This window comes from Crinia signifera, chromosome 4 (genome assembly GCF_055691185.1).
Source record: "Crinia signifera chromosome 4, ASM5569118v1, whole genome shotgun sequence".
Taxonomy (NCBI): Eukaryota; Metazoa; Chordata; class Amphibia; order Anura; family Myobatrachidae; genus Crinia; species Crinia signifera.
Window position 1 is genome coordinate 193,517,526 of NC_139220.1, and position 23,070 is coordinate 193,540,595.

A 23,070-nucleotide genomic window follows, 5' to 3' on the forward strand; every position below is an offset into this window, starting at 1 on the left:
ATTTCTACACTCTTCATGGAGTCAGGGAGATTAATGCTATTTAAGGAAATCTCCTGCAGAGTGCAGGAGGGTAGGAAAATATGTACTAATTGCATATGTAGTAAAATATGTGATTAGTACAGCGATGCAGGAGCTGCAGGGAGGAATGAGATTGGTTCCGTATCGACCGCCATATAGGCTTCTATAGGGTAATTATTGCCTGAAATTCTATATGAGATATGCGGCTGAAGCCTTAAAATAACTGGTTTTTGGAGCAGTTTTCTTTAGTACATCCCACCCCTAATCTCATAGAAACATTAAACATGGTGGTAAATAAGAACCATATGGTCCATCCAGTCTTCCTTTTATGGTTAAGAATGAGAGTATTAGGGTCAGGGCATTAGGGTTAGTTAACAAATGTCCACTGTGACATCATGGTATCACTGAATCTTCATTATTAAATGCTTCTTTAACAGTAGCTGTTACAGATTGGCCAGACTAAGGGGGGGGGGGGGGGGGTGTCCAATCTGTGCTTCAATACTGCCATTAAAAGCAGTACTGAAGGGTGTCAGATCTGAGTTTTAAAAAGTCAGATCTGTTTTGTCAGAAATGGCCTGGATTGTCTAAATCACAACCTTTTATTGACGATTTGTGGCCGCTTTTTGCCGATCTGCGGACTGACACTCAACAGCCGGAACACTGAATTTCGGCTGTCGAGTTACTGTTGATTCATCTGATAATGGCCTGGGATTCCAACTAACGGCACGTTCGGACAGTTGGGAGACCGGATTGAATACCCCACATAATCTGGTTGGGCCTAATACGACAGTGGGATTTTGATTAGGTCGGAAAAGTGGTATGAAGATCAAGTTGGGCACATAGCATGAAAGGGAAATTATTTTTAAAAAATTGTATTTTGTGTTCCTACCAGACAACTCAGGACATTTGGGACAAGGTTTATATAAATTCTCTGCTTTTTTTTCCCCGTGTTTCTATTTCAACAAATCCTTTGTGTCTCAACTTTACTACCTATTACACCACACAAATTACTTTTCACATTATCATAGCGGCAGTGAAATGGACTACAATGATAAACTGTCTTAATAATTTTTACTACTAAAATGTATATTACAGATATATGCTATGCAATCTGTGGTTGGACAGATTCATAGCATAGGGCCTTATTCTGGTTGGTGTGGTCCGTTCCGAATTCTTTCGGACGGCGATTTTTAGCTGCAACGCAGTGTCTTCGCACTCGTTCTCAGCAATACCATCTACAAAATGTCCACCGAACTCCCTCGGGAAATATGGGCATCATGTGGGCGTACACAAGGACGCGGTTTCAAAGTGGGCAAAAGTGGGCGTAAATCTGGGCATACAAGTGGGAGTGCACGAACAGTGGTAGGCGTGCATTCGTACTGGACTCCGAGCGCAAGCGAACCAACACGGCAGAAATCTTCGGTGTCAATAAGCAGCTTTCACTTCTCGGAGGGCAATGGTTCATGCACTAGGTGTTCGGATCGCCCAATTAGTACGCCCGCACCTTAAACACTCGCAGCTGAGCACAATACAATCCACTCCTCTAGTCATTAGTGATTAATTAAACACTTTTCACAGGTTCAATTGGAACCACTAAGACAGGTAAAGGGGCAAGAATGAAGTAATAAAACTTAACATGATGTAAGGGTTAATCTAAAGTGCAAGTAATGTGTTTAAGTGTCAATTAGGAAGTAATTGATTACATTTAAAAATAATATATATGTTATGAGGTACCCTAATTGGGTAAGTGTTATGTTGCTGAAGCATGACTTCTGAATAGATTACTGAGGTTTGCGCACATACACCAACTCAGTGCGTACGATCAGCTTCCCGTCCGTTTGGACGCAGTAAGACCGTCCAGAATCTTTGAGTTCCCACCCACGTTTGGATGTAGTATGAAGACACTCCCTCTTCATAGAGACTCCGTCCGAACGGATGCGGATGACCTGTGTTCTTAGAATGTCTGCCGTGCGTTCCGTTCGGGCATTTCCGAACGAACGCGCATTTCCAAAGAGTCAACCAGAATAAGGCCCATAATCTGGTCAATCTGCACTGATTTGTCTGATTTGTAAACCCTGTACACCCATGATTTTTTTTTTTTTGGGGGGGGGGGGGGGGGGGGTATATCTATATCTGTGTTGCACTTTTTGTTTTCAGCCAATTGATGCTACTGTGTGTTATCCTGCTTACTTTTCCTCCCTTTGGGTATTTTTCCTTTCATCTAAACTGTATCTAATAAACTGATGCAATTGATAATGCTTTCTACATAAGATAGTAAAACCATGGCAAACACTGGTCCTTACGCAGCTCTAATATAAACTGGAGCCTTTTGATTACAAAACAGATTTTGTGTCAAGAAATAAAATGGAGGAAAAAAACCCCCCAAAGAAATATTTGAATAATGGATATAATGAGACACGAGTTCAAAACAGCCCAAGAGACAGTGCAGTGGACATTTGCCATCATTAAAAGTAACCACAGCTAATAGTATTCATTAGCGACTGTACTCTTCCTCATATTTTAGTGAAAAATCCAATTAGTGGTAAACAATACCAGAAACATACTTTTATGTGATTAACGGGTTACTGAGAGCAAGGACAATAAACCACATAGTCTTGTGAAAACTATGCCACCAGAAGGCACATGGAAGACTATGCCATATGTAACTATTTGTGCTTCTAAGCCTAACAGAACAGCCAATTATTTTTCACCATAGGAAAAATGGAAACTTGTTGTAATAAGGGTATGGGTTTCTTGCTGCACAACAGGGTATAATACCCTATGCCAGTTATAAAAAAACCTTGGCACTCCAGAAGTTGAACTACACATCCCAGCATGCCCTGCAACCGTTTTGCTATTTGGCCATGCTAAAACTGTTGCAGGGCACGCTGGGATGTGTAGTTCAACAACAGCTGGAGTGCCAGTGTTCTCAATCACTGCCCTTTGTTTATTTTTAGGGGAAAGGCCCTATAAAGCATAAATAATTGCATACAGTAATAAGACATTTTGTACAGAAATGAACTGCAGTTAGAAAATAATGTAAAAGCAGAGTGAATATAATCGGTAAAGCTTACATGAAGTTGTTTTATTAAGGCTATAATTGTATTAAACATACTAAAGGAATGTGAAAATTTGTTAATATAATTCTGTCAAATGCTTTTTTCACATTCTAACAATGATCCTTTTGGTGTATTTGTAGGTTTTGGGCATTTGAAAATCACCAGGGGGGTAGTGAACAAATAAAAATGCCAAAAATGGCCCTATCAGTAGAAAAGCCTATGGACATCCATGAATAACATGGGTGACAACTGGGCCGGACTGGCCACCTGGCCCTTCTGGCAAATGACAGAAGGGCCGGTGGCCAGATGGGCCGATTTTCACCATCCTAGTTGAACTAGTCAGCTCAGCACCGCCTCCTCTGTCGGTGTCCCTGTGCTGAGCAGACAGCCTGAGCACTTCATGGCGCATATGACGTCATGACGCAGCTCCATCAGTCTGAGTAGTTTACATACAGACAATAGTGGCAGAGTCTGGGCGCTGTGCGAACCGGCAGCGTTTCCCGCTCTCCCCTCCTACAGCCAGTGATCTTTGCAGTTCCTGTCCCCGTCTCCTCCCGAGAACGCAGCAGCACTAATACCAGGGATGACAAAGTGTGGGCTCTATCACAAATCCATTATTTGGTGCTGTCCCCCAGGCAAGGGCATCAATAATGCCTCCTTTTCTTGCGTGGCAGCGCTATATGTGGAGAAGCGACTGAGGAACTTCACTCCTGCAGCTGAACCTCATTACTGGCCGCAATATAACATGGATACCATTGTTAGGACAGAGGCTGCAATCGTGACCTTTACATTGTCCATGTGCCTGATCATTGCCAAGTGCATCCAAGGTAAATTGACAGTTTTACATTGTGCTAAAGGCACAATGTATAAATGGGCATACATTAGTGTGTGCAACCAATGTGCAATGGGCATAATGAATTGTATAGCCTTGGGCTACCTCTCGCCCCTCTCCAATCCATTCTTAACGCTGCTGATAGGCTTATCTTTCTCTCCCGCCGCTCTACCTCCACCTCCCCCCTCTGTCTATCTCTTCACTGGCTCCCCATTCCTTTCCGGGTTCTCTTTAAACTCCTCACTACCACGTACAAAGCTCTCTATTCCTCCACCGCTCCTTACCTCTCTTCACTGATCTCTATCCACACTCCCTCCTGTCCTCTTCGCTCCGCCGCTGACTGACCTCTCACCTAATCACCTCCTCCCATTCCCCTGTCCAAGACTTCTCTCGCGCTGCCCCCCCTGCACTGGAACAACCTCCCGCCACCCATCAGGCTTTCTGATTCCCTTACCTCCTTCAAGCGCTCCCTCAAAACCCACTTCTCCGTTTAGCCTATCCCTCCTCCTCCTAACCTCTTTTGCTCCTCCTATTCTGCCTGCCCTACCCCTCCATCTACCCCTCCATCCTATTGTTTTTCGTTCGTCCACCCACCTCCTTTTAGTCTGTTAACTCTTATGAATAGGGCCCTCCTTCCTCACGTACGCACCCTACCTATTTACCTCACCAGTGTTCCTGCCCGGTTCTTCCCTTCCTCTACTTCATCTTCAGTCTCCTTGACAATTTCCACACCTACTTTAGAACTGATGCTGATTTTAGTTCTACCAGCTGTACTCCTATTTATGCTGTATTTTATCATCACACCCTGTACGTTACCTTGTAATTTATTTTTTGTTTGCTATGTACGGCGCTGCGGACACTTTGTGGCGCCTTATAAATAAATGGGTACTTGTTTCCTATCTGGGCGCCCGTCGTGGTGATCGCGGGTACATTTATGTCTGGCCGCGACGCGACCGACGCGATGCCCGCGATTTCCCATTGAAACCCATGTTAAACATGGAAATCGCGTCGGTCGCGTCGCGGCCGGCCATAAATGTACCCGCGATGCCCGCGACGCGATGCTCCCGATTTGCCATAGGAATCAATGTAAAAAGGCCCGATGGACACGATTTTACTGTTAAATGCCTCAATGGACCCGATTTTACCATAGGAAACAATGTTAAATGGGCCTTAGAGCCCAAATAGTTACCCTGAACTCTGAAATGGCCCCCCCAATTGTTTACGCCACCCCACGATCCACGCCAACCCGAAGCGTGGCGAGCGCAGCGAGCCCGCGAGGGGCGGCGGTACGCGTCCTCCGACCTTTTCATGCCCTACTATCCACTAGGGCGTGGAGTGAGAATAGAATAGTGTGGCGAGCGCAGCGAGCCACCGAGCCCGAAGCGTGGCGAGGGGACGCGGATACCTTCACAGTTATACGCGTCCCCTCGCGGGCTTCCCAGGTGTCCATGGCGACGCGGACACCTGGGAAGCCCGCGAAGGGACGCGTTTACCTGTGAAGGTATCCGCGTCCCCTCGCGGGGCTCGCTGCGCTCGCCACGCTTCGGGCTCGCTGCGCTCGCCACACTATTCTATTCTCACTCCACGCCCTAGTGGATAGTAGGGCATGAAAAGGTCGGAGGACGCGTACCGCCGCCCCTCGCGGGCTCGCTGCGCTCGCCACGCTTCGGGTTCACATTGATGGCGGGGTGGCGTCAACTACTTTTGGGGGGACATTTTTATGTTCAGGGGTGTTTTTGCCCCATTTCCCATTGTTCCCTATGATAATTTGGGGAAATTGATCCATTTAACATTGTTTCCTATGGTAAATCGCGGTCATCGCGGGTAAATTGAGGCATTTAACATTGTTCTCTATGGGAAAATCGCGGGCATCGCGTCTGGCACATCGCACCCGATTTTTTATCGGCCGCGATGGCCCCGATTTTACCCCCGATGCCCGCGATTTCAATCGTGGGCGCCCAGATAGGAAACAAGTACCAATAAATGTACTACTACCCTTATATGAAATGGGCTTTACGGTGTGATAAAATGTGTAAATGGCATAATGGATTGTCATCTTCTGTAATGGGCATTATGGTGTGTTCCATGATGTGTAATGCCACGCCTCCTTTGCCGTGCAATGGTCCCACCCACCGCAGGTGGGCCTGTGTGCTCAAAATGCCAGGGACGATTTCTGGTCCCAGTCCGGCCCCTGGGTGACAACCAAAGGTAAGAATTTCCTATGATTTCTGTATTCATTTTCACTTCTATTCCGCTAATACAGGGTTGAGGAACCTTCGGCCCTCTAGCCGTTGTTAAACTACACATCCCAGCATGCCCTGTTACAGTTTTGCTATTTGGCCCTGCTAAAACTGTTGCAAGGAATGCTGGGATATGTAGTTCAACAAAAGCTGGAGGGCCATCCCTGCTCAAATATATCCAATAAGCCATGTTTTAAGGATGTCTTTAATCAAGCATAACTGAGAGCAGTATTCAATGAGAATACCTGCGAGGTGCAGCGAATCCTTTTTAGGATTCGCTGCACATTCGCCACGTTCCGGAGCCGGCGGGCTCCGGTATTCAACGTGTCAGGGGCTCGCTGCCCCTGACTGACGAATATGAGCTCCTGCGGCGATTGCCGCAGGGAGCCTGAGGACGGTGGCAGGCAAAGAGATGGAAGTCTCTCTGCCTGCCCCAGAACTTTGTGGGGGGTAGGTGGGCTCCCCGGGTGCCAGGCAGCACAGGCTGCCCCCCGGTGGTGCCAGCAGGGGACGTATATTCACTATACCCGATCGTAACGATCGGGTGCAGTGAATATATGAATATGTAATGAGCGGCTAAATATATATTCATGTGCTTACAGCACATGAATAAAAATAGCATGCCCCTCCTCAAAATAAAATTCCTGATTTTTTGACACTAAATGTAAAAAACAAAACACTTTATTTTAAAAGTTCACATTCCACTTCACCATAAAAAGATAGCGATTGCTACTCGGTGAATCATGGTGAAAAAAACCTTGAAATGTATTCGCCATGTGGTCATTGAATAGGGTGATTCACCATTTTAGTCAGAAATTCGCCAAACAGCACAAATTCGCCATAAAAACATGGCGAATCAGGCTCATTGAATACCGCCCTGAGTGAGCAAACACATTTCCCTGGGTCAGTAATGATACCAGATGTTCTCAACAGAGAGATGCTGAATCATATGACCTAAGGGAGGTAACATGTGCACTACTAGCGTTAACCATACACTAAAACAGTATCAGCAAAAAGGTAGACAAAATGGGTAGACAGCAAAAGGTCAACATGCAAAAAGGTCGACATGGGGTTTTTCACTTTTTTGGGAGCCAACAGGCGGTTTTTCTTGCCCTACCATCCACTAGGGCTAGGTGGGAGAATAAGATAGTGTGCCGAGTGCAGCGAGCCACGCGAGGGGTGTTGATATTTGAAACAAAAAAAATGTGAAAAGCCCCATGACTACCTTTTGACCATGACCATATCAACCTAATGCTTGTGTCGACCTAATGACATGTTGACCTAATGGTTTTCAACCTTTTTGCGGTCTACCTTACAAACTTATGGTAATTTAAAAGTAATTGTTAAGAAAAAAATGACATTTATATCCAATTGTCAAGCGCAACGGAATATGCTGCGCTATATAAGAAACTGTAGATAAATAAATAAATATAATGTGAGCCATGTATAAACAAATAATGTAGTAAGTAGTAAAACACAGCAACAGCGTTTTCCACATGAATGGATCAGCGTGTGTGGAGCGATTATCATATCTGTCTGTGTGAAGACTGCATTCTAGATATTCTATTAGCACTACAGCTCTCAACGTACTTCGTTAATCCAATCATCAAAGCTATCACCAATAATTTGATTTCTCGTTTTACATTTATGAATGCACTAACATAATGAACATATAATTTCAATCTGAGCCCTTTGAGAGCCAGAGGGTATCACATGTAAATGCTTGCCAGAGTTTATAAATAGCTTGGTGTTCATCTAGAACATAAACTATAAAATATAGATTGTTCATAGCATGTGTGTGTGTGTAATTGCTTTTTCCTAGTATCCAGCATGCAAAGCTAATTAAGTTCTGCAGGTCCCAAGCGATATACTAAACACTGAATCCATTTTAAGACTTCATGATTTAGTTATGTCGAGGTCAATACATAATACCGGTCTTAACTAAGTAGTTAAGAGGAATAATATAGAAAGGATATAAATCAATAGATTGTATCCCCTGCGCACACACTGCCACGGGAGATTCAGGGTAAAACTTGGTAATGACCAGTTTAATATTTAAGGCTTAGATGCAATTAAAACAGACAAATATTTCCATTTATACGCATTTGTTTTCTTGCTTCGTTTTTTTCTTTATGAAAGAATATGATCAATAATTTTGCAAAGATATAATCCTTTTTGTAAGGTTTCTGGCTATATAATTAAAACAATGAAACATACCCAATGAAAATTCTCATTTGCTAGTTATAGTTAATATGCCTTTATTAATCCATAAATATCTGCATATAAGCATACATTTCTATAGAGAAGTGTCTACCAATATTCCTGCAATGAAAAGATGTCCAGTAATACCCCTTTTTACACCAGCCTAAATAACCTGTGTTTTTGTACAGGAGCACGTTAAAACCTGGGATTGAAGGCAGTGTAAACACACCCATTTGAAATGACACGGGGCGTTAAACCCAGCATTTCTACCCAGGTAGCAAGCTGGGTTGAACACGAGTTCAACCCGGCTCACTGTGCAGTGTAAACGTGTAACCCAGTTCGACGTGACCCGGAACCTGTTCACTGCAATGGAAAAGCCGGCGCTGGGAGATGCTCTCATCTCCCAGCCCCGGCCCAAGACCTGTCCCCCCCCCCCCCCCCGTGACACCACACCCCACCCCCTGGCATTATGTCGGGTCGGGAGGAAAGTGTAAAAGGGTTCACAAGCTGGGCCATGTGGCTTATGCAAACACATCTGTACTTATGTAGTAGGATATAGGGAAACAGTACTTCTGTTACGGCTTTAATTAATATTAACTATGTCGCATTCTACTCAAGAAGAAATCAAAACAAAATAAATGAATAAATAATGAAATGTGACTAACCCTACTGTAAGCAGCATTTAAGGAACACCAACCTCTCCTGGAAACAACTGCCCCATGCACTCACTACTGCTAACATATATTCCTTTTATAATTCAGTTATGAGGTTGTTAGCATACATTTGGACAAAGATATGTACCTGCCCACCACATTAAGGTCACCTCTTTAGAGCAGATCCATAGCACTATGGGGTTCATGCCTGGGGTGCAGGGCACCCCCAAACCAGTCCAGCAAAACCACCCCAGGGCATCACATAAATACACTTTATTACACTTCTAAGCTATATTTTAAAGTGTCATAGACGATAGGGCATGTGAATTCAACTAATAGTGATAAAGGGTGTGTCAAAAGTAAAAAAATGTGAAAAACACATATAAAAAAGACATACATAGAAAAAATTATGATATGTTGAGTCTATGTGTAAAGTAGCGATGCCCTGAAGTGGTCCAGCCAGACGGGCCCAGCACCCAGACATTTACCCCAAGAAAACTGACATTTATAAAGTATTAGGACTTACTTGAAATTATGCCTTGATCACAGTTGTGCAGTCATTGCTAGTCCCTGCTTAAAAACATTTGAGGGGGGTGGGGGAGGGGTGCTAATCTAGGAATAAGCCATCTCAGGCTTCAGGTGTGTAAGAATACACAATATAGACTATATAGGAAGAGGGGGCCCTAGACTGCACACCCTGAAATGAGAGGTGCTACCTTACTGAGATTTTTAGCTATATGCAAAACAGAGGGGGTTTGCAGGTGCTTTTGCTGGACTGGTTTGGTGGTGCCCTGCACCCCAGGCATGAACCCCTTAGTGCTAGGGACCTGCTCTAAAGAGGTGACCTTAATGTGGTGGGCAGGTACATATCTTTGGCCAAATGTATGCTAACAACCTCATAAATAAAATATAAAAGGAATATATGTTAGCAGTAGGGAGTGCATAGTGCACCTGCAAACCCCCTCTGTTTTGCATATATCATACAGTGTGTATACAGCTTGCGATGCCAATATCAGTCACCGCAAGAAAAAAATGACTATGCAGGGAGCTTAATTTTGACCAGAATGTGTACAACATATTTCTAGTATAGTCAAAAATGTCTATAGCTAAACTCGTACATAGCGAAAATTGCACCGTGTGTATAGTGAATATCGTGGTTCTGGGCTCTAGGAAGTTCAAGGCTGCATAGTCAAAATTGCACCATGTGCATGCTCCTTGAGGAAACTTACCGGAATGCAGTACCGCAGGTGTCCTTATAATCCTGTAGCTTCCCACACACCATGTTTAGGAACTGATCCGAGTAAACACTTAGGTCACGCATCAAATTCATAAGGTCCTGGATACTCTTCTCCACAATAACGGTACTCTTGAGAAAACAAAATATTATTGCATATCAGTAAAATCCCAACCACATACTGATGTTATGTCTGTGCACAAATATTTTCTCAATACATTATTATCTATATTTACACACTAGTAACAATATAGTAATGCTTTTTTTCTTTTAAACACAGTGTTTAAGATGTGGGAAGAATGAAGGTTAAGGAGAGGATGTGGCCAAAAATGGAAGGTGGGGCCATACCTCCTCTCTAAAAAAATAAAATAAATGATCAATGAAAAATACTATGTGCACCACTGTGATGCATTCGTGCTCCTCAACAGCTGTCCCCGGACACCCATCTCTACCCAGAAATCTGAGCCCTTTTAGTTAGTAATCCCCCAACGCTCCTGGTTCTTACCTCAACAGCCCATTACGAAAAGCAGAAAACTCATAATTTACTTCAATTAATACATTTGGTCAAATGATCCATTTATTCTTACATAGAAGTGCAGAATAATGTTTATTTGAGCTGCCAGGTTAAAAGATCTGGTTGAATGAGGACTATGATATTGGCCTTTGTAAGAAAGGTCATCGGCACGTGCTATGCCAACTCTTTGCAACTTTAGCCTTCTGTGCTGGCCAAATATGGTTATTCTGTGATTGGGGTTATGTGTTTAAATACAACCAAGTATTATGCCCCTTTTACACCGCTGCAAAAACCAGGGTTTTTTGCCTCATGGACCCGGGTCATCGTCGGTGTAAACGTGGAACTGAAAAAAAATCCTACCCAGGACCCGTTCACTGCAATGGAAAAGCGGCACTGGGAGGTGCTCTGATCTCCCAGTGATGGCCACCCCCGGGCATTATGTCGGGTCGGGAGGCGAGTTTAAAGCAGAGTCGCACCCAGCTTGGAGCCAGGTCTAAAGTCCAGGGTGCAACCCGGCTTTTCGGTATAATTTCTGCCTGAAAATGCTGTCAGCAAGTCAGCACCATCATCTGACCTTCTCGGCCTGTCAGTTGCTAATATGGGGAAAGATAAGGCGATACAGCAATTAACAAATGTAATGATTGTAATGTGTATAGCTTTATTTATTTATTTATTTATTAACGGTTACTCACAGTATATAGCGCCGGCATATTTTCCTGCACTACAATTGACCACACAATGTAACATTAAACAATGCAATGAAAATGTATTTATCACATAGATTATACATATATTTCATGTATCACAGAGTGCAAAATTATAAAGAGGATACTTTTGTTGAATCTAATTAGTAAGGATTGTTCACGAGTTTGGAAAATAAGGGAGTATGCATCAAAAATTTCCTCAGACACCACATACTCAGGCCAAAGCATTTATGAGGAATCATGGGATCATACATTATATTAAAAAGGTACTGTATGGGGAGCTATATTTGATTTGATAGAAAATGCCATTTGCCACGAATATCTCTCTCTCTGACAATACTACAAAATTGGAAAAGACCAATAATGATGCGACACTCATGCCTGTGGCATTATGCCAATATGCCATACTTCTTTACAACAAGAAAATTATTACTTATTAATAAGGGTAAACAGAGACAATTGGCAAAAGAGAAATTAATTATGGTGCTCTGTAAGCACAACCACTTACCTACCTAGTAACTAGGTAAAGGTAAAAAGTATATTTTACATTATATGTGAGTCAATATTTGTAACTGACAAATACAAACTGTCACAACAATGAAGCATTAGAAAGTCGCTCTCATTATACCTACTGTACAAATTAAGTGGCATTCCTAAAGTACCAGTTCTTACAATATTGCATTCCCTTCATGTCTATTACCAAACAAAATAAAACCAAGAAATGTCATGGGGCAGAAATTGCAAACAGCCACAATAAAGATAAATTTGTGAGTCTAAAGGTCCATACACACTGGGCGACTATGACTAGCGTGTATGGACAGCGATGATATCGTTCATCGCTGCGGGGAAAGCCGCTCAGTGCATACACAATGAGCGGCTTTCCCCCTGCCCGCGGCGACGGAGGGGGGGGGGGGACGGTGTTGCATAGCGGAGCGCTATGCAAAGCCGTCCTGAAAGCCGCTCATCTGCTGGTATAACAAGCAGATGAATGGCTTTCCCAGCGATGTTGCGGGAGCGCGCAGCAGTGCTCATCGCCGAGCCATACACACCTGCTGTTTTGAGCGACTTTCAGTTCAAAGTCGCCCAGTGTGTATGGGCCTATAGGGACCCCACAATTTAAAATAATTGGAGTCCTACGCTAATGTTTCTGGGACCCAGGATAAGTTATGCTTTTTGAACTCCACAAATTGCATCAGACCACCTCGCATGCCATACACATACACCATGGGAGAGCGGGCGTGCTGATGAGGCAGTTGGGCAGGCAGTAGAATCAGCGGGCAGACGCGTCTGTTAGGTAGAACAGCGTGACCTCTGATGTCATGCTGCGCACAGCCGAGCGGCAGCTGGGCAGAGCCAGCACGCTGATGAGGCAGGTGGGTGGGAATTAGACTCAGCGGGCAGACGCTGCGTAAACTTAAGTTAGTTTACTAATTTTCCAGTACAAATGCTTATTACATTCCATTCACATAGTCAGCAGATGCAGTGAAGGGGCAGGGAGTAGGAGGTGTGAGAATCACAGGGTGGGGTTTGGAGCCGCACTGACATTTATTTAATTTTGTTTTTAAGGAGACCAACGTGAGGACTATAATGAGTGAATTCTAATAGTCAATGATTGGTGGTGCGCCCACGGTTTCAGTATAACAACTGAGTGGGGGTTTTGTTTGCTCAGGAGAAGGCAAACACAAGACAGAAAGCATTGGGACAGTGCTGGGGCCATGTGGCAGGTTGAACAGTGCTGGAAGCAGGTAACAGTTGGGGCAGGAAAGTAGCCAGGGGTATGTGACAGTTGGGGTAGGAAGTGTACATGGCACCTGGGACAATAAGGTACCACGTACAAAGATAAAGTGTAGATATCAGTTAGGGCAGTGCTTGGGGAAGGAAGAGGATAGAGCAGAAACTGGGACGAATTGGGGAGCAAGGAGGGGGTTAGAGGCAGTCAGTGTTGGGGTAGAGAAGGGATAAGCCTAGATATCAGCTGGGCAGTACTGTGGAGCAAGGAGGGGGGTAGGAGCAGGAAATGCTAAGGGAAGGGAGGGAATAAGGTACCGAATGAGTAACACTGTAAATGACTGTCTTCACTAAAATTTGTGTCAGTGAACCCACTTTTAGTAAAGTAGCAGCTGTACCTCCTTCCCTTCCAACCATCCACATTGACTGAGTGCAGAATGTTAAATTGTGGCACCTCCATCTCCCATTTGTATTAACAGCTGGACCCACACTTGACTCTGCACCATAATACTGCACGTCCACACACCACCCGCTTACTAAACATTTACTTTCCAGCAGGACAGGGAGTGAAGTCATACACAGATTGTAGCCTCATGCAATACACCAGCACTGCCTTCATGCCAGGTGCTGGGTCTGCCAGCATCCTATGCACCCAGGGTGCTCTGCTAGACTTCATGCTTGGGTGCTGGAGTTACATTTCCCTGTGGTGCCAGACTTTCTGCTCCTGTAGTGCCAGGTGCAGTGTCCTGAAGCCGCTACTTCTCAGAAAAGCATAAAAGGGATGCATGGCTCCTCTACTTTTATACAGATGGAGAAGCTCCCATTGGAGCTGCTCCTGGCGATAGAATCACCATCCGCCACCGACGCATGAGACGCCCTCCGTTGCCAGTCCCCTGTAGTTCTTTCTGCAGCCAGGCTATGAAGATGTAAATTATTAAAGCAGTAGCCTATTTCAGTGCAGCAAGCCCCTGGGGACCTAGCCGTTCTGAAAAAGTGATTACCTGTCTAATGAGTATACGCTATAGAACATATACAGTATATGTGATCACTGATGGGTTTTTAGAAAAATTTTTTTTTTCTCTAATAATTAGTTTTGAGACTTTACAATTAGCATAAATCTAAAGACAGTTCCATGCATAAAACTGGAAGCACAAGTTATAACAAATAATTACTGACATTTATTTAAAACAGAAATTAATTAGCAAGAAAATATTTGTTTTGTACACTGCAGAAAAAGTGATCAAGTCATATCACAGGTATCCAGCCACAATCATGAAGGGACACTAAATGCAATGGATGGATCAAGATTCAAAAAGTGATAAAATGAAGAGTGATAAACAGCCAACCAGGGATGCCAATCCTGTGATTTGGAATTGAAAAATGATCAATCCCATGAATCCAAGAATGGACTGGCTCCCATGGATGCCCCACCTGAGTTGCCTGCAGAACCAGCACGGTGTACTTACACACAAAAGAAAAAAGGATGACTCTCTTTGTCGGGGCACAGCTTTTTATAATTATAGATTTGTGATGATATATATATATCACAATATGAAGGAACCCACACTGGTCACCACACTACGGTCACTTGTTAAATGAAGACGCTATACAGACAATAAATTTTTATATTTTCTGATGCAATATTGTGATAGGGTGATGAAAAGGTACAAAAAGAATTTGGTACTTAGATTTTAAGGCACCAAATTTTGTGAATGTGTCAGCCTTGATCAGAATGGTTTCAATATTGGGATATTCTCCCTTGAGGCATCGGAATATCTTGGCTGAAAAAATTATTGGAGTGACATAAAAAATATATATCAATCTCTATTATAAGAGAGATTCATAAAAGGTGCTAAAAGAAGTGTTTTGTCAACACATACATATGTTTGACAAGTGAAGAGAAGGATAAAATGGTTTGGCGAAATATGTGGCTCTTATCAGGCTACTGTCACGGCGGGTTTACCACAGCATATAGTCCTGTGGTACTTAGGGCAAAATTGCCTACATTGCTATAGTGCTGGGTATATATATACACTATTAATTATGTTATCAGAGGAGAATCCCTAGATTTCACGAAATAGATACAAAGATTGAAATTTAGCTGATTTCCCTTAGTCTCCAATCGTTCCTACTATCTGGCCGTGTGTCATATAGACAGTGAACGGACCAGATGAGGGTATGATTATAGTGGAGACCTGTGGTCGGATCAGTGGAAGGAAGAGGAACAGGGATCTGCTGTTGAGACCCAGGTACAGTGTCACCCCTGTTGGATTTACCAGCGCAGGAGATCAATCTGGTCCTGTGACCAATGAGAGTCCCTTATATAGCAAGATATAGGTAGATGACAGTCCCTCAATAGGGAATTACACTTGTAGCTAAGTCCTCTTACAGAAGCCTGATTTGTATCTGCTCTAGTTCCACACAATTCATTCACTTATGATAGTAGCTCAAACTCTATTGGTAGGGATACATCCCCTATGCACATACAGGGTTACCACATACAATGTTACAACCAATGTGTAGAGCAAATCAATTGAAAATCAACTTAGCGTTATATGGATTCCGGGGATCCTCTATCAGCACCCAATAGTCCCCTCCGTGACAGTCTCGCCTGTTCCTGGACGCGCGTTTCGCCTGCGGGCTTGTTCACCAGTGTGTGCTATCAGCTCAATAACGTGTTTTTGTACCTGTTCGTTTTCGCGGGTGTCGGCAGCTCTCATCTAATTGGACCAGTGTGGAATGTACAATCCCTTCCCAATGGTCATCTCTGCTGTCAGTCACACCCCCCCCTTTCTGGCGTACTCACAACTCCGCCTTACGTTGTCTGTATTGTGCGTCTGCCTTGGCAGCGCCGTCTCATCCGTCAGTATTCCCTTACGTACTGACGTAATTGCATTCTCCTCTAAGGACGAGGTCCGTGGACGTCGTCGCCATGGTGAGTATTAGCGTCTCTCTGCGTGTTGCTAGATTGGTTTCTCTATTAAGACCCTTGTGCGGCCGTATTATGTGCGCGCTAACGTCATTTCATTGGTCCATGGAAATGGAATCCCTGGACATCGTCGCCATAGTAACTACTGGCATAGAACCAGCACGGTGATCAGGTGGGCAGATGCGGCTGCATGAAGACCTGGCTGGAGCCCCGATGTGTGAGGATCAGGTGGCAGGCTGGTTGGCTGGAGAGCAGGCATGCTGATGAGGGAGGTGGGCAGTAGACTCAGCGGTCAGACGTGGCTGTTGGGTTGCTCAGCGTAACTTCTGATGTCACTCTGCGCACAGCTGAGGGCCAGCATCTGAGCCGCCTGATAGTCAGCACTGCCCGGCATTCAAAAAAAGAAAAAGAAAAGAAAAAACACACATTTGCGCAATTTAAATCCCGGTGATTTTAAGCCAAAATCCTGGGATTGGCCACTCTACAACCAACCAATCAGCTCCTACCTGTCATTTTGCAAATCCAGTCTGTCACATGGCAGTTAGCAGCTGATTGGCTGGCTGTTTATCACTCTGCAATCTGGCCCTAAGGGATCAATTTACTAAAGCTTCTAAAGATGAAAAGAGCGGATGTTGTCCATAGTAAACCAACTAGATAAGGTCTATCATTTTCTAGGATGAAATAGAGAAACGATAGACAGAATTTGATTGGTTGCTATGGGCAACTTCACCTCTTAATTTTTAGAATCTCTAGTAAATTTACTCCCAACTGTCTAGGTTTTAAGGATAGACACTTGATACTTGAGCACAGGTGACTTAATTAGTATCTCCGTTATCTTAATTTAACAACCTGTGCACAAGCATGGATATCCCTGGAACCTGGACTGTTAGCATGCCTTGAGTACAGAGGTTGGGGAAACATTAGGCTATATTATAGAATAAAAATATAGACAATGCAAATCAAGAATACAATTCAACCATAAATGGAATTTGTATGTGAGTAATCAACATCGTTGCACCAAACTAAATCCAAGTGGACCATCAAGTTAGAAATAGTGTCTGCATAGTGAGACGCCTGCCACATCTGTGCTTCATTCTCTAGTTATCTACAGTTACTTTCCAGGATGCTGAGATGCATTAAATCCCCAGCGAGAGACTTTCCAACATTACTCATTCCCACTGTCGTCAGTGACGGGGTCTCTTCGGCAGGGGGCTCCAGTGACCCGAGGTGGCAGCTCTCATTAGGGAAGAAATGCTCGTCTATAAATCAACATGTCATCAGTTGCAAGAAGCTGCTGCTGGTGGCAACCTGGAAAAGCTGGAACGTTCTGCTCCATGCAGTATCACCTGTCTGTAGGGAAGGGCTGCGGCTAATCATCCATTATACATTGACACTTTCTGCTGACTCAGCTCCCACTGTCCTCCTCTAAACACACACTGGGAGTTGAAAACTTCTGATTCAGCTGATGGAATCATGATAAATCCTACCTTGCCAGAAACTTATTGCAAAGTGTTCCTAGCTAGTTAGTTAAATTACACCTTTACGCCAACATGCAAACCTGAGCACAGTTTGTGATTTCAGGGGAAGGTCACCTTGCTTTGAATGGTCACATTGACGGAGTTTAGAGAAGTTGGCAGCAAGATTGTGCTATAGTAGGTACCAGCTAATTCAGACTATAGTACGGAGTTATATATATATATATATATATATATATATATATATATATATATATATATATATATATATATATATATATATATATATATATGAAGAAATCATAAGAATCAGTCAGTGTCTAGGGAACACCTTGGGCTACTAACCACACTGCATTTACCACGCTTCTGTGCAAGATTTAAAAGAAAAGTGTTTCTGTTTTTAAATATAGTTAATCGTGGTTATAAAGCAAAAGGCTGCATTCATGTTATTGTTATTGGCAATGCAATCAAACAATAAAAAAGTGATTAAAACAGCATATCAAAACTATCATACCCTGCTCAAGACATCGCATGAACTAATCCATGCATTTATTGTCTCCTGTATGGATTATTGCAACAGTCTTACCAAGAACAGACTCTCACACTACAATCCATTCTGAATGCAGCTGATGTTGATCTTCATTGCCAACCCATTCATCATCTACTGATCTGATCTGTCAGTGCCTCCACTGTTTACTGGTATTCATTATAAAATACTTTGGTACTTGAGTAGTTTCACGGCGGCAGTTACGTAGTCAGCGTAGTGTCCCTGTCAGAATCAGCAGAGTGTTCCCACGGCCAGCGTAGTTAGCGTCCCTGGCAGAATCAGTATTGTATTCCCACAGCCCGTCAGAATCAGTGTAGTGTTCCTGCGGCCAGCGCAGTCATCGTAGTCAGTGTCCTTGTCAGTATCAGTGTCGTGTTCCCGCAGCTGAAGCCAGCATAGTCAGTACGTTCGCAGCTAGCCGGAGCTTGCGCAGTTAGCACAGATAACACTGATGGATGACATGACAGGTGTGAATGTGTTCCTGAAACACAGACACTATCCACGCCATCCCTAAGCGTGGCGAGTGCAGCGAGGGGATGCAGCATGCGTCCTCCTGACCTGTTCATACCCCCACTATCCATGTCGGCGTGGAGTTGATCTCATAAAGTGTGGCGAGCATGGCGAGCCACCGAGCCTGAATCGTGGCGAGCCTCACGGATTACTTGACATGTATTCTGCAAGCGCTCACCACGCTTCGGGTTCGTTTTACGCGTCCCCTCACAGGGCTCGCTGTGCTCGCCACGCTTCGGGCTGGATAGCTCGCTGCACTCGCCAGACTTTATAAAATCAACTCCACTCCGACGTGGATAGTGGGGGTATGAACAGGTCGGGAGGATGCGCAACACATCCCCTCGCGGGGCTCGCCCCACTTGGGGCTGGCGTGGATAGTGGTGGTTTGAAAAGGAGGCATTTGCCAGTATATAACATGGAGCACTGGCAAATGTGTCCTTTATTGTGCATGAGACGCACTTGCACCCGCACCCCCCCCTTTGTGCAGGAGACGCACGTGCTACCGAACCCCTAACCCTGTCTCCCTGAAGCGGACACAGACAGGGTTGCCGTACCCTGCTGCAAGAATTACTGAGACGGTCGTGCGTCTCATGCAGATGGAGCACCTCTCCACCAACACCCGCATGATCGCCTCTCCACCGGTGTCCGCCAGTGCAGGGGGATCTGCCAGTTACCGGCGCTATGTGAGAGGCACTCACTAGGCTTGCCAGGGACAGAGCTGCAGATCGCGGGGACAGTACGGTGACTACTCTGCCTGATGGGGGCACAAAGCTGGAACGCTTTCCCCAAAGGATAACAGGGTGCCAGCTAATTCCGACCCCTACCCGGTTTCCTACGGCTGCCAGTTGCCAGTGCCGAAGCCCACTCAAAAATTCTTCAATATGATAGTGGTCTCATGTAAATGGGTCAGTTGGTTGGTTCCGAAGATATAGCCAGTTAAACAAGATAGCCAATTAAAGGGGGGGGGGGGGGGGGTTCCTTCTCCTCTCGAACCAGAAACTGCAAGGACTAGGCTGGTGCAAAAGCGCCCAACCCGGGAATGCATATTCTGGTGTGAAAGGGGTATTATTTCAAATAGCCGGGACCTGCAGCACTCTGAATACAGCCGGGCAACCTCCCGCTCTCTGCCCGGCTGTCAATGGCGGTCACTTCTGCCTGGTGGCGGCTGTTCCCCAGTTACCGCAAGCATGTATTTCCCCCTTGGCAATGAGCATGTAATCCCCCATTGCAACAAGCATGGAACCCCTGGCAATGACCATGGAACCCTTGGCAATGAGCATGGAACCCTTGGCAATGAGCATGTAGGTAAGCAGCTTATGTAGCATCACTTTTAATAGGCATTTTGGTGTTTGGCATAATTAGTGTTCATTCTAGCACCCGACATATTTGAAAACCTATGTACAGATGGGGCCGGGCTCTTCTTTGCTGGCGAATCGCCAGAACGTCACCGCTGGCGATCCGCCAGCAGCCCGGCTCGCCATCTGACAGACGCGCGTGCAACGCGTCTCAATCTCCGTCGGTGGGGCGACGGGAACCCTGTCCGTCTCCGCTTCAGGGAGATGGACAGGGTTAAGGGGGGGGGGGGGGGGGGGGTGCGGGCAGGCGGAGGGGACCCCGGATGACCGCCGACAAGCTGGCGGTGACCTGGGGGAAGCGCTGGAAGCGGGACATGCGCGTGCGTCCCCTTCTCGCTATAAAGATGGCGGCTGGCGTCGCCATCTCAATCCCCTGCAAAGATGAGCCACGCCCCATCTGTAGTTCCTCTTCCCTGCCTGTGGTGTCACTGTCTGCTGTGTTGTTTCTAGCACAGGCCTGGTTTGCATATCAGTGCTGATTTACAGACCACACTGTGCTAGAAGCACTACAGCAGACAGCGACACCCCAGGCAGGAAAGAGGAACTGCATGGGATTTCAAATATGGAGGGTGCTAGAATAAACATTAATAATACATGATGGACATTATAATGTGTGGCTTTACATGCAATTATAGTGTTATAGGCATTATAGTGTAAATTTTTAATGCGCGCCTTTGGCGCTCTATGTCCCTGTTTATGAAGCATATTGTGAATTTTGGCTCTATGCGTGTGGCATTATGTGAATTTTTGCTCAATCCATGTGGCATTATGTGAATTTTGGCTCATGTGGCATTATGTGAATTTTGGCTCATGTGGCATTATGTGAATTTTGGCTCATTCCATTTGGCATCATGTGTAAGGGGCAAGCATAATGGGGTCTAGTATTTTGTTGCATAATGTGTAGAAGTTGTATATGGTGTAGTACACTACACTCAAGGACATGCCCCCTTTTGAGTAGCCACACACCCTTTTCCAGGTGCGCGCACAACTATATCCTTTACTTTTTGTCGCCAAGGTGGGCCTGTGTACATTAAACGCCAGGGCCTATTTTTAATCCCATTCCCACCCTCTCTCTGCTCTCCTCTCTCTTGCCGCTCTCTTAGCATGTACACTGGCACCACTAACACCCCCCCGCACAAACCCTCTCCTATCATGGTTCCCCCCTTTCATTTTCTCCTGGATCCGCCCCTGTCCACACTTATTATTCGCTCCCACGAACAAGTGCAAGACTTTCTTCAAGCTGTACTCACTCTGTGGAGTGCCCTCCCAAGCATAGCAAAACTCTTCTCTAGTCTATGAACCTTCAAGCATTCTCCAAAATAATCACCTCTTCAGGCAAGCTTATCAAATTCCAGAATCACCTCCCCTCAGCCTTCATATGCTACCCTATGCAATTACATCCCCTCTATACAGGGTTGGACTGGCTCACAGGGTTACAGGGGAAACCCCTGATGGACCCTATAGCCTGGAGGACCTAACCCTTCCTCTAGGGATCAGGTTCAAGGCTGTGCACATTTTACATATATTACCTTAGAATGCACAGCTATGGTATATTCTCTATGGGCATAAGGCACTGGTTAGACCTCATCTGGAATTCTGTGTACAATTCTGGGCCCCACACTACAGAAAGGACATTATAGAGCTAGAAAAAGTCCAGAGAAGGGCGACCAAACTGATAAAAAGGGATGGAGTCATTAACCTATGATGAAAAATTAACCAAACAAGTAATGTTTACACTATAAAAGAGGCATTTAAGAGAAGACATGCTTAACATGTACTACTACATTGGGGCAATATATCAAACTATCAGGTACCCTCTTTGCATTGAGAGCAGAGACTAGGAAAAGTGGGCATACACATAAGGTGTGTTCACACGGTAATGTGACCATTAAGGGCTGGCTGCGGGAGCACGCTGCTAGAGATTTATCTCCCACAACATAAAAAACACACTGGCGATATGACCGCTAAGGGAACATTTAGCCAGCAATAATGGCTTAAATCACCCCGTGTGTACAGGGCGTTAGAATGAAGGAAAAATAGACTCTGTACCAGTAAGAGGAAAGGCTTCTTTATGGCTAGAGCAGTAAGGTTATGGAACTCCCCTCTGGAGGAGGTAGTATGGGCAGACATTAAATAGATTTAAAATAATGTTGGGCAAACATTTACTGGGGAAAAAGCATCCAGGAGTACAACCCATATTTCGGTTTTTAGCCCAAAGCTACAATAAGTAGATTATATTACAGAGGGTATACAGGCCATACACCATACACCAGGGTCCAGTTTTCATCAGCGACCAGAGATGGTCTTTGATGAACAGGAAACTCTGCTGGGGAGCCTCAGAAGGAAACATCTGATCCCAGCGAACACGGGAGCGTGCTCCCGGCGATTTATCGCTGCAGCAAAAACAAATCACTGGCAATATGGTTGCTCAGCAACCATATTGCCAGTGATGTTGCACCGTGTGTACACAGCTTTAATTAGATCTGCAAAAAAAAAGGTTAACTTGATGGACATGTGTCTTTTTTCAACCTCAACTACTATGTTAGATATATACTAGCAGTAATTACTATAGATATTTATCAAGGGGCCCAGATCATCTACTCTCTAATGCAGGCATTCCCAACCACGGTTCTCAAGGCACAGTAACAGTGCAGGTTTTAGTGATATCCAGGCTTCAGCACAGATGGTTTAATCAGAATCCCTCAGATACTAATTAAGTCACCTGTGCTCAAGCCTGGATATCTACAAAACCTGCACTGTTGGTGTGCCTTGAGGACCGTGGTTGGGAATGCCTGCTCTAATGGTTAGACAAGGCTCAGTGGCATCTGGCCACACCCCTAAACATGGCCCCTACCTCTACATTCCCCTGGTGGGCTCTTTATGTCCCAGCCTGAAACTGCCTCTATACGTACTGTATACCTTACACATATTGTCTTTATTCACTTCACATTGTATGTATTTTTAAGGGACATTTCAACGCGATGCGCACTCATGTCTTCAAATGTTGCGTCGGTAGATCTTATGTGCTGCACATAAGATCTATCGAATTGTCACAGCAATCGTATGTGGT

The 23,070-nt window shown here is 44.8% G+C and overlaps 1 protein-coding gene across 1 annotated transcript in view; it reads right to left on the reverse strand.

Moving 5' to 3' along the window:
• EXOC4 (exocyst complex component 4) overlaps window positions 1-23,070 on the reverse strand; it is a 399,783-nt gene that overhangs the window by 104,607 nt on the left and 272,106 nt on the right. Inside the window, exon 12 of the mRNA XM_083183327.1 lies at window positions 10,234-10,370. Within this exon, the coding sequence (XP_083039453.1) occupies window positions 10,234-10,370 (137 nt within the window). The remainder of the gene's footprint in view (window positions 1-10,233; window positions 10,371-23,070) is intronic.